This window comes from Columba livia, chromosome 3 (assembly GCF_036013475.1).
Source record: "Columba livia isolate bColLiv1 breed racing homer chromosome 3, bColLiv1.pat.W.v2, whole genome shotgun sequence".
Classification (NCBI taxonomy): Eukaryota; Metazoa; Chordata; class Aves; order Columbiformes; family Columbidae; genus Columba; species Columba livia.
This window is the reverse complement of record NC_088604.1, coordinates 61,449,434-61,464,189: the sequence shown is the minus strand read 5'-3', so window position 1 is coordinate 61,464,189 and position 14,756 is coordinate 61,449,434. Positions and strand designations below refer to the sequence as shown.

The 14,756-nt window shown below is 42.0% G+C and overlaps 1 protein-coding gene across 1 annotated transcript; it reads right to left on the bottom strand.

Moving 5' to 3' along the window:
• Positions 1-6,583: 6,583 nt before the first annotated feature.
• On the bottom strand, positions 6,584-14,416 carry SMIM28 (small integral membrane protein 28). The gene is made up of 2 exons (XM_065057147.1): positions 14,092-14,416; positions 6,584-7,852 (listed from the first exon to the last, which is right to left on the bottom strand). Exons 1-2 carry the CDS (start codon positions 14,200-14,202, stop codon positions 7,445-7,447), a joined length of 519 nt encoding a protein of 172 aa, XP_064913219.1. The 5' UTR covers positions 14,203-14,416; the 3' UTR covers positions 6,584-7,444.
• Between the last annotated feature and the right edge of the window lie 340 nt (positions 14,417-14,756).

Here is a 14,756-nt window from a genome sequence, read left to right as displayed (position 1 = left end):
CAAATAGGGAAAAACGTGTGATTATAAAAGAATAATATGTAATCTGATGTGATATATTCTGCATAAATTGTGGCCTTTGTAAGAAAAAAAACAAGGAAAAATGTGGGGGTTAAGCATAAGATTCACCCCAGTGAATACCTATGATAAGAGGGTAATGAATTTTTCTGTATTACAGGCCCATTCAGACCAGGTTTTGGCAGGCAAGTAGGTACTAGTTTACTAACTTTATTATTCTGGAAATTCTCTTTGGATTATAGGGACACAAACCATTTGGCAGCACCACACGAATTAATCCACACCTGGCAGTTGCATTAATTTCTGCTCTTTCTTCAGTGAAAATAACCAATTCCAGTAGATTAACTCGATCACCCTGGTGTTTTGAGTAGCATCAACGGGAGATGGCAAAGGTGGATGCAGAGTGGATATGCACTGGGCTCACTGGGGCACCACCTGTATTTTCATCCCTTCAGAAAACCAGATAAGTAAAAACAGCTAAATGGCACACAGAAACTCCAGCAGGTCAGCTAAAGACCATGAAATTTAAGAAAGCATCTATCTTGGTGGCTTGTTCAAAGGCTGCGTTTGCTCCTTTAATTCTGTACAAAGGGCAGTAACACCGCAAATAAATGTCATATAACTCCATTGTTCTGCCATAGTTCTGTGGGCAACCAAGCAGGAACACCTGTTTTTCTGTACCTTCACGTCTTGTTGGATTCTCTGCTCCATCGCACAGTGCACGCAGCAGTAACATGCTCACTGTATTTATGGAGTCTTTCTTCTATGTGGATTTTCTTAGCGTCTTACAAGAGATGACCTAATACTATTAGTCTTTCCCTTAGTATTATGGTCACTTTCCTTGAAAACTGAGTTTCCATGAAACTGAAAGAAACTTTATACTGTTGAAATTATCTAAGTTCATATAGATTTCGCAGAGAGGCCATAACAGGGCGGAAAAGCCGGTAGGAGGAGAAGGAAGGACTCTGAGATGACATGCAACATAATCATATTATATTAGACTAATTTCCTGAGGAAACTTTGTTACCCAGCACACCCTTTCTCCTCAGCTATGCAGTAGGCTCCTAGCACTGTGATCTGACAGAGAATGCCTGAAGGATCACTACTGGCACTGAACATTGTTTTGTAGCAAGCCTGTTAGGAACAAGGACAGGCCTCTGTGGGCCAAGCACTTTCCAGACCTGACAAAAAGAGTATTCCTCTCCCTAGGAGGTGTTTATTTGGCACAGTTATATCCTCTCTGATGACTGGAAAGAGTTAAATTTACTCACAGATAGGCAGGAGAGAAGACCACAGCTGTCTGGGGGATTGGAAAGGCTGGGCCAGGTGGCAGCAGCTGGGTAATTCTGAAGGAAGCCAAGAGCAGCACTAGCATCTAACTGAAACTAGCCAGACTAGCTTAACTTATATTTTGGTTGCATAAAGATTGCTTAAGGGTTCCTTTAAATCCTGGGAACTCCTTGATTGCTCTGCAAAAAACAGGCCACAGGTGAAATGTTCTTAAGAGTTGAAGTTAGTTTTGATATGAGCTTTGAAAAGCTCAATGCAGGTGGCAGTTGTATCTGAAGACATCTGCAGTGCTGGACCAGAGCTGAAATTTATTTTCCTATGGCTGGTCAGGCACTGTTTGTTCCAGGTATTTTGGTAAGTGCAGAGTGTTTAGTTACATTACAATATTTGTTGTGGTTTTATTGACTGTGACCCAGAGCAGAAGTAATTCCTTCTGTTGGAAGGATACCTGCCTTCATAATACTGTGTCAGGGAAAATTTGTTGCTCAGGGAGCTATAAAAAAAACTGAAGAAAGAACTTGTACAGTATGAAAAACAGCCATGGAAATCCTCTCAAAATGTTTGTAATCAAGCAGGTTCAAGTTAAATGTTCAGGTTGTGTTACATATTACAGACATTGTCCTACCAATGTTCATTTTTCAGTAAATCTTAAGTTTTTTATCTTAAGTTATAACTTTGAGTGGTAAAAGCAGTGAAACCAGAGTATGCAATACAGAAGGCCTTCAAGAGGAAACTGGAAAGCAGATTAAGAGGAAGCTATGTGTTAAATGCTTCCTTTGGTGAACAGGCTGTGGCTTTAAAAGAAAGCTGCCTCTTTTAGTTCTTGACTTTAAGCTGACTGCTGAAAGGACTATTACTACTACTACCTATTAGCTAATTGCCTACCTCACAGCCAGATTAAGGGTGCCCTGACTGTCAGATATATGGAGGCTGTGGATTGAAACTGGACAGCTGTAGGTCTCAGCCCTGCTAATGACCAGACTCTCTGCAAGACAAACTCCCTGCCCTCTCCAGAGCCAGACCTATGGAATCTGCTTCTGGGCTGCTGCAGTTTTGTGTTCAGTGAGTTAAGGTTGTGAAAAATCAGCGCTGGGCAGCCCATGTGGCTGTGCAGCAAACTCTGTGATTCAGCAGGTACTTGGTGACCCTTTATAGGAAGCTGTTGGAGTGTCCAAGCTCTCACCTCGGTGTTGGGGAAGGGACTCCTGGTCCTACTACATTCGCATTTCTCGCCATTTGCTGCTTGCAGGGCCTTGTGCCTCCTCATGCTGTCACCTCGCTAGGGAACCTGCTGGTCACGGGCAGCCCCGGCGGCGGCAGCAAACACCGACGGGGCTTGGAACCTGCCCGACCCCTCTGTGCAGAGTTTTTAGTGAGGGAAACTGAGGCAAAAATTATTAAGCGCTAGTCTGCTCAGAGCCAAATATCTGTTACCAAATATTTACAGCTACGCGGACGTAACAAGCGCTAAATGGCTCAATATAGCGCTGTTAAATTGTCACTGGGGGTTTTGGACGAGGCTGCTGCTTGGTCCAGCGCTCCCGCGGGCGCCCCTGGAGCTGCTGAGTGGCTTTGGCACGTTGTTATCATTTCCAGCACCCTGAGGCACACAGGGAAACACCGCTTGACGGCCTCAGTCGGAAACCACGTTTAAGGGGTGGGGGGGAAGCCCTTGTACGGGTGCGGGCGGCTGCTCCCACACCGGCCCACGGTGCCGGTGCTCAGCCGGCGGCAGCTGTTTCGCTGCCCGGGGTACGCACGAGGGGAGAGAAACCTTCACGGCAATTGTCACAACGAGCGGTGAGACTATGGGGGGGCTGAAAAAGTGCATTAAGAGGCTTAGTTGCGGGGGGGGAGGGGGGGAAGGTATGTGCAGACAGCAGCCGCAGCCACCGCTCCCGGCTGCTACGTGCCGGCAGTGCCGGGCTGGCTCGCCATTGGCTGCTTGCTGCGATGGGGCGGAGCCGCGCCGCTCCTGCCGGGCGGGGGCCGGCAGAGCCGGGTCCGTCCCGGGCACCACCAGTGCTGCTCCGCGCCCTCCGCCCCGGCGTGAGCGGCCGCCGCCTTCCCCGGCGCTGGCTGCTCCCCCAAAAACACTGCCGCTCGTCGGTTGGCTCATATTTAGCCCTTGGGCGCAGGCGGTGCTTTCTCAGCGCGGGGTCTGCTCTGGAGCAGGCGCGGTGGCCTGGCAAGTGCAAACCAGCGAGTCGCCATTTAGATTTCAGCACAGCAAGGAGTAGGTGACAGATGCTCAGTTTGTGTACAAGCGTGGAAAAATTTTCTCCAAGATTTTTAGTTTCTGAGCTCCTACTGTGGCTAAAAAGAGATGTGTTTTCTTTCCCCTTCAAGTAAAAGAAGAGAGGATACTCTTACCAATGTTAAACCAATGCATTATTATGGAAGATACGTGCTGCATACTTCCAGTGGTTATTTACTAGAACCCCTTTGTATAAACTACCTGTGGTGTCTTCCTTTTAATGTCTTCTGAACAAATAACTTGCGTGTGTGTGAGATGTATGTGCATCTTGGTCTACAGAGTAATGGACCCGTGTCAGTAAGAGATTGACAGCCCTTACAGAGGCGCCAGGCCACAGGGATTGCCCCCTAAGCTTTTGAAAGCCTCTTTAATAAAGGAGGCCTGTATTGTTCCATAGCTTTGTACTAAGTATAAACAAGGGGTTGTATATACATAATGAGTCTTGTAATGCTTAATGGAAAACTGAAATACAATTATCCTTCGCATCACAGTGAGTTCACAACTTGTAAGTCTTTACGTGTGTATTAGCAGACATTAATATTTAGTAAGTCCTGATCTTTACCAGATTTAAACAAAGAAAAATGTATATAAGGACCTTGTGGTTATAAAGTACAGTGCCTAGGTTACAGTGATCTCTGGATGCATGTGAAATTTTGTGGTATCAAATTTTCAAAGAAACAGACATTTGATTTCTTACAAAACTTGGTATAATGAACAAAATTTACTTTGATATAGCTTTAGGGCACAGGAACAGGGAAGGATACAGAGAAGACATCTAATCCATTCCTTGCTCCAACTAGCATCCTTCATCACTCCTGACAGGTGTTTGTCTAACTTCTTAATGTGTCCAGATGACGCTGTCAGTGCTTTATGGTACTTTTAGACTGTATTTCACTTTTAAGAATTTATTTTCTGACTTAATCTTCCAGCACTTTAATCTCACTAGCACCAGTCCAGTTTGCTGCAGGCTTGAAGGCTGTTTATTTTACTTTGTTTGCAGTTGCCTTTTCTGTCTCTCTTAATGTCTCTCCCCAGTCTTCTTGTCTATGGCCTCAACTCCTACATCTTTCTTTTAGATGATGTGCTCTAGGCCTTGAAGTTTCAGATTAGTGGAGCTGAAATGAAAGGTTTTTTCCCCCTATGCTTATGGTCGCTGTATTGCCAGACACAAGTTCCTTTCAGATGGAGAGGTCTCCTCTTGGACGTGGAAGGTGTTTGCCCCAGGGGCCTGATAGCTGGTCCACACCAGTAGCACTAATACCAATACTGTGGTTACTGGCATGTATGTCACTGCAGGCTGATATGATCAGAGGTAGCTTTTAGGCAACGGAGATGAATTTCAATATGTTTGCATGAGAAATATCCTCTTTTTTTGTCCTACTGGACCTTTTTTTTGGAGTGGAGGTTTAAGAGTGAGATGCTGGTTAGATTAAAACCCACTAGGGACAATTAACATGCAAGACTAGACAAATCTGTGTTGGAATGAGGTAAGGGATACTAATTCCAGATGGAATAAAAAGCAGTCTATTAAAAAGCATAATTTCAGGCATGAGGATGTACCTGCTCATTCGTATTTGAGCAAGTATTGGGTTTTAATAGTCTATGGTAATTCAAACAAATGTAAACTACTTGTGTAAGGCAGGATTTGAGAGTTATCCAATACATACTGTGTCAGAGATAATCACCCTCCATATTTTTTGAGATATAGCAATTCTGGACTAGTTCTAGAAGTGTATCGGTCTTGGTCACAACAAATATAACTCAAGAAGTTACCTTAGTTGGAACTTAGTTGGAACTAAGGTAACTGGAGAGCAGTTTAGAGTGATGAGCCCAGGGGTTGTGTTTCGGGAGCTGCCCTGGTAAGGGTAAACAAGAAATTGTGCTGAAGAACAGTGTAACTTGTTTCAGAACACAGCAGATCTTTTAAGGCAAAATATGCTCAATTCAATATGACAACAGCTGAATTATCAAGCATACCTGTACAATTCTGCTGAAGTTAGTGGCATATACAGACACCAGAGGCAGAAGTGATTTATCTTTCAACCTCAAACCGTTGTGCCTTGCTGATTAGGTAGAATGTTGTTTGGGGCTCTTGCATTTTCCAGCTTTGCTTGTAGCTGGCAACAGCTGCATGTACCAGATATTAAGGAGGTAAACAAAATGCAGGGAAACAGTAAAATACTTTTGAATGCATCAGCAAATACCAAGAACTCATCGCAGACACGATCTGAAAAGAAAAATGGTTGATTGTATTTAGTTTTGTCCAAAAGCTGCTGCTTTTCGTACAGTTGGGTGACCAAAAGGGAACATTAGAAAAGGTAATGATCTCAAAAGTATAGTTCAAGAAAATAATCCCATTTCTGAATTACAAAAGGCAGATATTTTCTTTCTGATTTTATGGGAAATGTATGAGTGGGATCATCCATTTTGACCTGGACTACTTGGTTACTGTGGTGATGTGATTTTGCCACTGTCAACTTAACAACATGAAATTTAACTACCTGCAGCTCAAAAGTGGCCTTTCTTCTGCTGTATAGTGATTGTTTCTTCTTCCATTATTCTGGTGTGTGTTGTTGTTGTTTTTTAAGGAATGTGGTACATTCATAAAGCAGGATTGGCTGACATTGACACATCATCAGAATTGTTGGAATCGCAATGTGCAATTCAGGACAGCCTTTGGGTTTAGGAGTTCTGTCAAGCCTGCACACAATAGTATGTAGTATTATACTTGTTAATGTTGGGAAGCCACAGACTAATGTAATGTCCTGGAATAACTGACACCTGCAAGGAAGAAGCCGTCATAAGTTTTGAGGCTGTCAGGATTCCATAACAAGAGAATCTGTCAACATAGTGAAAATGCTATCCTGTAAGAAAAAATTACAGATAATGTCATTGTCTAAGAGTGTGTGCAAACTCTCCTGAGAAGCTGAACCACTGTCCCCAATGCACTTGAATTAGACTTACTTTGCTGTAGTGATGAAGGGAAAGGGAGTATATTGCCATTTTGAAATACAGACCAGATTTTATTTTTTTCTTGTGCATTTGATTTTATTTTCCCCCAATTCTTTTACAGGCTGCACCAAATAGGTCACAGGGTTTATTGTTGTAGACTTGTAAATTGGAAAAGAAGTCAAGCCAGTAGTCTGCAGGCTGTGTACCTTGAAGACTTTGGCAAGTAGCTTGCAGCAACAGTGCGAGTGTGCTCTTGTGTGGTGCTCCTGGAGTTTTCCTCACCCAGAATGCTCAAGTCTTCCCTTGTTGTCCTCATTGTTCCGCTGTGATAAAAGGCAGCCTTTATCCGCAGTGCACATTTGAAACTTTGGGACAGTTGCTGGAAATCTGGTAGAAGTCATACATTTATTTGCTTTCCTGAGAGCTGTTGTGATCATTCCAGAGTACTGCAGAATGTTGTGGTATTGACACACGCAGGCTGAGTAGATCAGCTTGTTAGAAACTCTGTTAAAAATAAACACATAAAAAAAGAAAAAGCCGGACTGGAATAGGTATGTGCTAAAAGCCCTTTTAGCGACTGGAGAATCTATAGCATAATTCGTGTTTCCTTGTAGCTGAGGGATTGCAGAGGGACAGATTCCCACCTGTCCTCAAGTTTAATCCTGGCATGACACGCTTTGTTACCTGGAATTTCTGCATTACCAGCCTGGGACGGATCTGGTGCTAGGCTGTGTGTGTATGCTCACTACAAATGGAAGGTGGAGAATCCTAGGATGAGGTGAAGACACTCATTCCCTGTCACTCCACATTTCTTCCCTCATTAACTCATTGGTTTGGTGCCTCATCTAGGGTCCTTCTGCTCGTTCTAAAGGCCATAGCAGTTCCACGGTTGTGCCTTGAGAGGCTGCATGCTTCAGCTGAGGTGCTTCCCTAGGAAGTTGATTTGGTGCTGCTGGCCTGCAGCGCGCTCTCTTCGTAAGGAGGCACTGGGTCTGGAGAGAGCTCAATGTGAGCCTCCTCCAGAGAAGTCTTCATGGTGGCCTCCTCGTAGGAGGGAGGCAAACACACGGTGAGGAACGTGGCGTCAGGGAGCAGGGTGGAGTAGTGGAACCTCTGCTCGCTGTTCCAGGGCAGCACGGAAAGGAAATTGGCCACGTCGTGCTCGGGCAGGGCCTCGGGGAGGTCGATGCTGAAGATCTGCCCCTGCGGAGCGGGGCGCTGGCAGCGGCGGTACAGGAAGAGCAGCAGGAATGCCAGGAAGAGCATCATGGTGGCAGGCAATATGATGCACAGAAATGGTTCTATGTCGTCTTTGGTTGAAGTTGTCTGTTGTCTGCTCTGTAATTAAAGCAAATAGGTAGAGTATTGGATTCCTGGAGACCTCTTAATCGGAGATCAAATGCACATTCTCTACCTCCCCCTGCTATCACCTGGCCATTGCCTTTTCAAATTACTTTCTGTCTGCATTAGTGGCACTTAATATATTTTGGAAGCTTGTGATTTGTCAAATTGTATTTGGTTATCCATTAAAACAAAATAGTTTGCAAATCTCCCACTTCTGTTGTCTCTAGTTGTCGAAGAGTGGTGGGTTTCTAGAAAACCCTGTCTCCATGGGTCAAAAAACCCAACAACATAGAACTGTATGTATTTTTGTATGAGATTTTGTTACTCTTGGATTATGCTGGGACTAGTCCTCTCTGTGAGAGATTCATTAAGCTTTTAAAACCTGGGAGAACACTGAATTGCAGAGGAATAGGGCTGTTGATCCACCATCTAGTGTTGTATCTTTCAATTTGGAAAACTCTACTTTAAAGAAAAAAATATTACAACAGCTATCCCTTTCTTCAGGACCCACTGCCTACAGTACTTCTGTGGGCTGTTCTAACCTTAAAGGCCAGCCTCAAATAAAACATAGTATGTCAGGACAGACTGGACTGGGCTCTTTCTTGAGATTGTTCTGCCAGCTATTCAAGAATCATAGAATCATTTTCCCTGGAAAAATAACTTCTGTTATAAGAGTAAAAGCAGCTGTGACTGTTCAGCTTAGCCTCCTGCAAAATACAACACAAAAAGCCTCAGTCTTACAGCTTTTGAATTATGCTGTAGTATTAACAGGAGTTATAAGCTAGTTTTTTTAAATAACATTCATGCTCTTCTGTTGTGTTAGCTTCACTTCTGAAATGTAATCTATCCTATTTCCAGTCTGACTCTGTCTAGCTGTAGCTTTTAGTAACTGTCTGTCATTCAGAGTCTAGTCTAGAGAGGCAGGAAAAACCCCAAACCCTAAAATGCTGCTTATTATCAAATCATTCACTTTGTAAGTACTTGAAGACTGTAATCAGATGGCTTTTTCATATTTTTATAGTGAGACTAAACAGATCAATGGATCAAATTTCCTTTAATTTGAAAGAAAACAGCTTTTAGAGCTTGGAGAACTCAAGTGGTTCTTTCCTTAAAGCATCTGGAAGCAGGGATGCAAATGGTCTGTTTGCAATAAGGGCTTTGTGAAAAGGGCCAGTAGCTCCAGTGCCCCCTTCCTAGTCTATGAAAACTTTCTTTGCTTATTCTTCCAAGAATCATGGTCATTCTTTTAACTGCAAAATCGCACTGTAACCTACAGTCAACTCATTATTTACCAGGCAATTTTTACCTCTCCAATTTTGTGTCATGTTATGAAATTCTTAGTGTGCAGTCATGCCTACGAAAAATAAAGTAAATAGGTTTTGATTTCTGACAAATAGTGTAGGGGAGAATTCTGCTTTTCTTTCTTGAGGTAATGTATGTCTGAGGCCAAAGCCATTATAGTAATCTTAAAATACACTGAAACTATTGTGGATTAGTCATTAAGCTTTTTTTTTTTTCCTCTTCTTTTCCAGCTGTCTTTTTCCACAGAAATGCATACTAAAGAGCTATCTTGTATTTACTGATCATTTCTTATTAAAGAGTTTCTGGCAGTACAAGCTGTTGTCTTCCCTGACCATTAAATGAGCTACAGGAAACAGCAGAGTTGGAAGAAACTCTTCAGCTATTATTCTAATGAAGGCATTACATAATATTTTTAAAATGGTGTTTTGTTTAAAAAAATCTTTAACGCTTTGTTATTGTATCTTGTGACATGCATAAGACACTTCCCAGGAAAAATGAATTAAAACATGATTACCACGTTTGCGCACTATGTATATTGGTACTCACTGATACTGTTACGTTATCAATACTTTTATAATGAAGATTTAGAAAAGCTGAGCTTCTATTAGACAGCATTTTTCATGATAATGAATAATTCAATGAAGAGCACATTTTTGAGATCCAAATGTAAGTTTTGGGTTTAATTTGTAGGGAGCAAGCTTTTAAGTTGGGTTGAGGTGGTATTTTTTGGATCTGTGAGTTGCACACTAGTGTCTTTTTTTTGTGAGGACAGAAGGTGAGATTGTCAGTGTTTCCTACACGAGACTAGTAAATAGTATGGAAAGCCCTGATTCTCTTACCTTTAAATTCAGTGCAACTTGCCTTTGAATTTCACTGAGAGGAAGTTTGTGTTTTAAATAATGGCCAAGGATGATGTATCCTTTGTATGCTGATGGAAACACAGGTGAGTGTTAAGGTCATGGCAGTGTCAGGCAACGACATGTCCTGTTATGAGACAGGGCCTCACACAAAGGCTGGTTGTCTGAGAATCCGCAGGATGGTGAGGAGACAGAGGGAGGGAGTGGTGGGTTGGATGTGGATTTGAAGCACAAAAGAAGAACTGATGTTCCTGAAGTGAAGAGCTGGGGACTCATCAGGGGAGGGAGGAGTGGAGAAGAGTGTTGATCAGAATTGTGCACCAGTGTGGATGGAGAACTTCGGCTTGTGAGGAGGGAACACAAGACGTAAAGCCGTGGGGGCGAAAGCCAAAAGGGATCTGAGAATGAGTGCAGTAGGGCTGGGTGGGACTGAGAAGTCTGGGGAGCAAATGTTGAGGCTTCTCTCTCACTGCACTAATCCCATTCTTCTTGCAGAAGAAGAAAAAAGGCTAGTGCTGAACTGGGAGACAGGGGAAGGCAAAGTTAAGCTTGACAGAAGAAACGAACAAATGGTCTTGGATATCAGGGGAATGCTTTGCTCCAAAGCCTCATTTGGAAGCCAGCAGTCAGGCCTTGCAAAGAACTATCTGCCCATGCAAATATGTAAGATGTATTCTTGTTGGAAGGGCCAGTGTGTATCTAATGGTAAGGAAATGGAAGAAGAGAAGCTATTATATTTGTAGTATGAGCTAGCTTAGAGTACCACAGTCTATGAAGCAGGTATAAAAGGACAACCTAGATTCATTTGGGTGTCAGCATGGTTACTGGGCTGAAAACTTAAAAAAGTTGCTAACTCAAGCCCTCAAGGCTGAGTAAATGTAAGTGTTTTGGAAATCTGTGAATCTTTAATTTGAACCACAATGCACCTAATTTTTAATTACATTATTGTGTACAAGGTGCCTACTGTCGGGTTGTGATAGATTCCTTAGGGAAGGAGACCACAGTAGCTCAGTGTAATGTGTTGCAGGATGTGTAGAGTATGTAGTGACTGAGTCAGGAGACTGAGGGAAGAGAGAGGATTGCCTGCTGGTTAGGGATTCCATTTTCCACACGTGCCAAGCAATGTGTATAAAACAAGACATAAGAAATTCGTAATTTGAAGAAGATGCGGTAAAGACGACCCTGGGCTGTATGCTGAGAAATGTGGGGAGAGTAACACATTGAGTGGCTAGTAATGAAGTGAATGCTGTGTTCCATGCAGTTGTGAAAGAACAGTAAGTACGTCTTACTACAGTCTGCAAAATAGCAGCATGTGAAGCAGGTAGGATTAAGGATTGGGTAATATGTCTTTTTGTATGCTAACAGGTGACATTAAGGACCAGTTTTCCCCAGTCTGTGTTTCAAAGTGTCCATAGCTTTTTAAACACAGCTAACATTAAGCCTTAGCTGTCCTATTTGGGTGAAATAATCCATAGGCTACTTAGAGTATTTGAGTTGAAATAGTTTTAAACAAATTAATACTGCCCCATAAATGCCCAGAACCTGAAGCATAAATCACAGGAAGTTACATATCTGTTTTATTACTGCCTCCTGCCAAACATTTTACAGGAACTCATTTTACGTTCAGATGTATTTCGAAAATCTGATTAACTTATTGTAGGTATATCTATCTATCTATCTATAGAATGTATTGGGAGACAACTGAGCAGTATCAGTCTCTTTTTCTGTTGTGGTTTTGTGCCTGTTTCTGGGATGAGTGGCTAAGGGGCTACTGAAGAATGTTGCAAAGGTCTTGACATTAGGACTTGGAAAAATCTTTTAGCCATAAAAACCCAGATTATACAAAAAATAGAAATAATTTTAATGAAATTAAACAAAGATCACTGAGGAAAAAAAATATATTTGCTCTGAAGTTCTAAAATTAACTTTTAAAACTGAAACTCTGAAATGAGAACAGGAACCAGTGTGTGTAAGTATCAGAAATAACTGCCAGAACTGGAGAATAAAATGATCTAGAAATGAGATTGAATCTTGAGTAATTGAAATGGAAGTGTAAGCAAATAAACCAGCTGAAGAACATATATAAAATAAGATCATCTACTGTTTAACAACTGGAATTTCTGAACCAAGCATATGAAGTGACTGAGGGAATTATTTGTTTGTGTTTTCTTAACTGGTTTGATTTTGATGCTGCTGCTTCACTGGAGGTCCGAGTGGTCTGCCCATATTATCACAAGCAGCTATTGTTGGGTTTATAATTGACAAAACAAAGGCTCTGGCTTCCAGCATGAAATAAGTTACAGACACATAAATACAGGAAAAATATCCTTTATAAAGAGAAAGGCAGAAAGGGACATGGTGGTAAAAGGGATTATGTTTCTAAAAAGTCCTCTGTTTTCCTAGAACTGATTTTTAGTAGGATGACTTGGCCATTGTAGGCTCATGTTTATTCTCTTCCTTTCATTTATATCTTTGTAGGAACTGAAGCAGAGGATCAGTTTTCCAAAACACTGGGCACAGGCTAGAAGTAGTAAAGCCTTTCGTTAGTAATCTGTCTGCCTGCATTTTTTTAATGTGTTGAGCACGTAGAATTGCCAGCTTACAGATTACGTGACCCATATCAGTTTAGATGAGCTTTTACTCATGCCTGTTGATAAAGGAATGAAATGCAAAGTGCAGCCCAGTTCTGTAGTATTTCCATGATGAGTAATGGAATGGGTTTAGAATTGAGCTCTTTGTCTAGACCAAAGAAGCCTCGTTCCTGGCTTTAAAGGGAATGACCTAATAAGGCCAAACATGAATTTGAAGGAAACTTTTGTGTAAGGATGGGAAAATGAAAGTTTATTTGGCTTGCTTAAATTCCCATTGAAGTGTTTTTTTCATTGGTGCTAGGATTTATTATGTTGTTAATGATTTGTTAGGGTACTTAGCACTTTATTAAAATTATTTTTATTAATATACCATATATTTATGCTAATATCTTTTGAAGTTGTATCAGGAAACTGATACTTCTGAAATGTTTAAAGTGAATTTGGAACAAAGTCTACTTTGAAGTTGTTAAGCTGTGGTCCACACATAGGTGCTTTTCCAAACTCCATCCTACTTCTTAAAGCTGATTTGTTATCGCTGGTAAAAAGCAAAATCATATAACTCTGGCAAACAGGTAAACATTTTAATGTGGTTTTGTGTACATTAATAATTTTAAAGTGAGCCTATATTTACATTGAATTTTCAAATACTTGTTAGAATGTGACTCTGGTGCTGTTTATTGCCCACTGTCAGACAAAACCAGTCTCGAGGTGTGAAGACATTGCCATTTGCGTTCTAACTCTGGCAATGTTACTGATGAGGTAGACTGTTAAAATTGTAGAGGCATTTAAAAACTACTTTTTCTCCTGTTTTGACCCCCACACCTCCTATCCCCTTTTCTTTTACAACAATACACTTGATATCTCAGCTGTGTAGCACAGCCAGTTCATTTGCTAATACTACTTGACTCAGACATTTACTGGGGATATGTATGCACCTTAAATTGTTATTTGTGATAGGAGAAACCCTTTTGCTGTCTCCCAGACAAAGCCAGAAAGGCAGGCTGTGGATTTTCATCTCCGAGGGCCTCTTTCCTCCCCCCACTTGCCTGCATGTGATCCTCTCTCGGAGAAGTAATCAGTGCACAGCTTAGGGAACCAGAGTTCATTCCTGACTGCTACCGACTCTTAACATCTGTAGAAAGGCTTCATGGGACCAGATCCAAAGTGTAAATGTGCATTTAAAAGAAAGGAAATCAAGGAACAGCAGAATGCATTATGCTTAAAAGAAATAATTAAACTTCTTTACTTGCCACTCCAGCAGGATTTTTCCATCTAAAGTTTTCTTTTCACCACAAATGTGTTTAAAACAACTTAACAGCAATAAATACATGCTCTGACTCTCTGTAATTGAGAGGTACTGCTTTAATGATATATCTCAAACACCAGGTATTTACTCTGTGCTACACATTGAGGCATTACACAGACATACACACACATGCAAAGTTGAAGGACATGCCACAGAGACGAGCAGAGGGGTACAGACCTGAAGCTCAGTTTCCAGAAGTGGCCCACCCGGTTCACTGTTTAGCCAGTCATAGTTTCCCCTGTCAGCATGTCCAAATTTCCTCCAGCTGCTGCCCAAGAGCCACCTCATGCTTTCATTAACCTGGTCTTCTTTCTTCGTGCCTCCACCTTGCTTCACTGCTTGCAACTGCGTCCCCGCCTCCCAGCCTTGCCCCAGCTGGGCTGCTCGCAGCTAAGGATCCCTCTTAAATGATATCCCGTTTACAGTGGAAAAAAAGAAATTAGACACCCCCCCTCCCCTTGTCAGGAAGCCAAGCAAATAGATTTCAGAGCCTGTCTCTCCACTTCCAACTCAATCTCTCTGGATTTGCTTCGGTGGCCTACATTGCCAGCAAAGCTGGCATCAGGTATCTGGGAGCCGGGGCTGATAGTGCTCTGATTGGAGCGCTCCCTGCATTAGGATTATTAAAAGGGGAATTTGCATGTGAATCTGAGCCCACATGGTCATGACTCCATGTGGATAAGTAACACTCTGTATTTAGGGATCTAATGAACACTCTTTTCCAACAAAATAAAATAAATAAAACCCGTGCTTCTATGCTGAGAGCGAAGGTCCACCCTTGGTTACGCAGCACGAAGAGGAACCACAATGCAGGCAGGTTTTTTCTCCTTATTGCTGGAACA

Excerpts from the sequence above, each read along its gene's own strand:
- SMIM28 (XM_065057147.1), bottom strand. The coding sequence starts at position 14,202 with ATGAGGTGGCTCTTGGGCAGCAGCTGGAGGAAATTTGGACATGCTGAC. Across the intron at positions 7,853-14,091 it reads TTCTGGAAACTGAGCTTCAG|AGCAGACAACAGACAACTTC; the intron begins GTCTGTACCCCT and ends CTTTAATTACAG.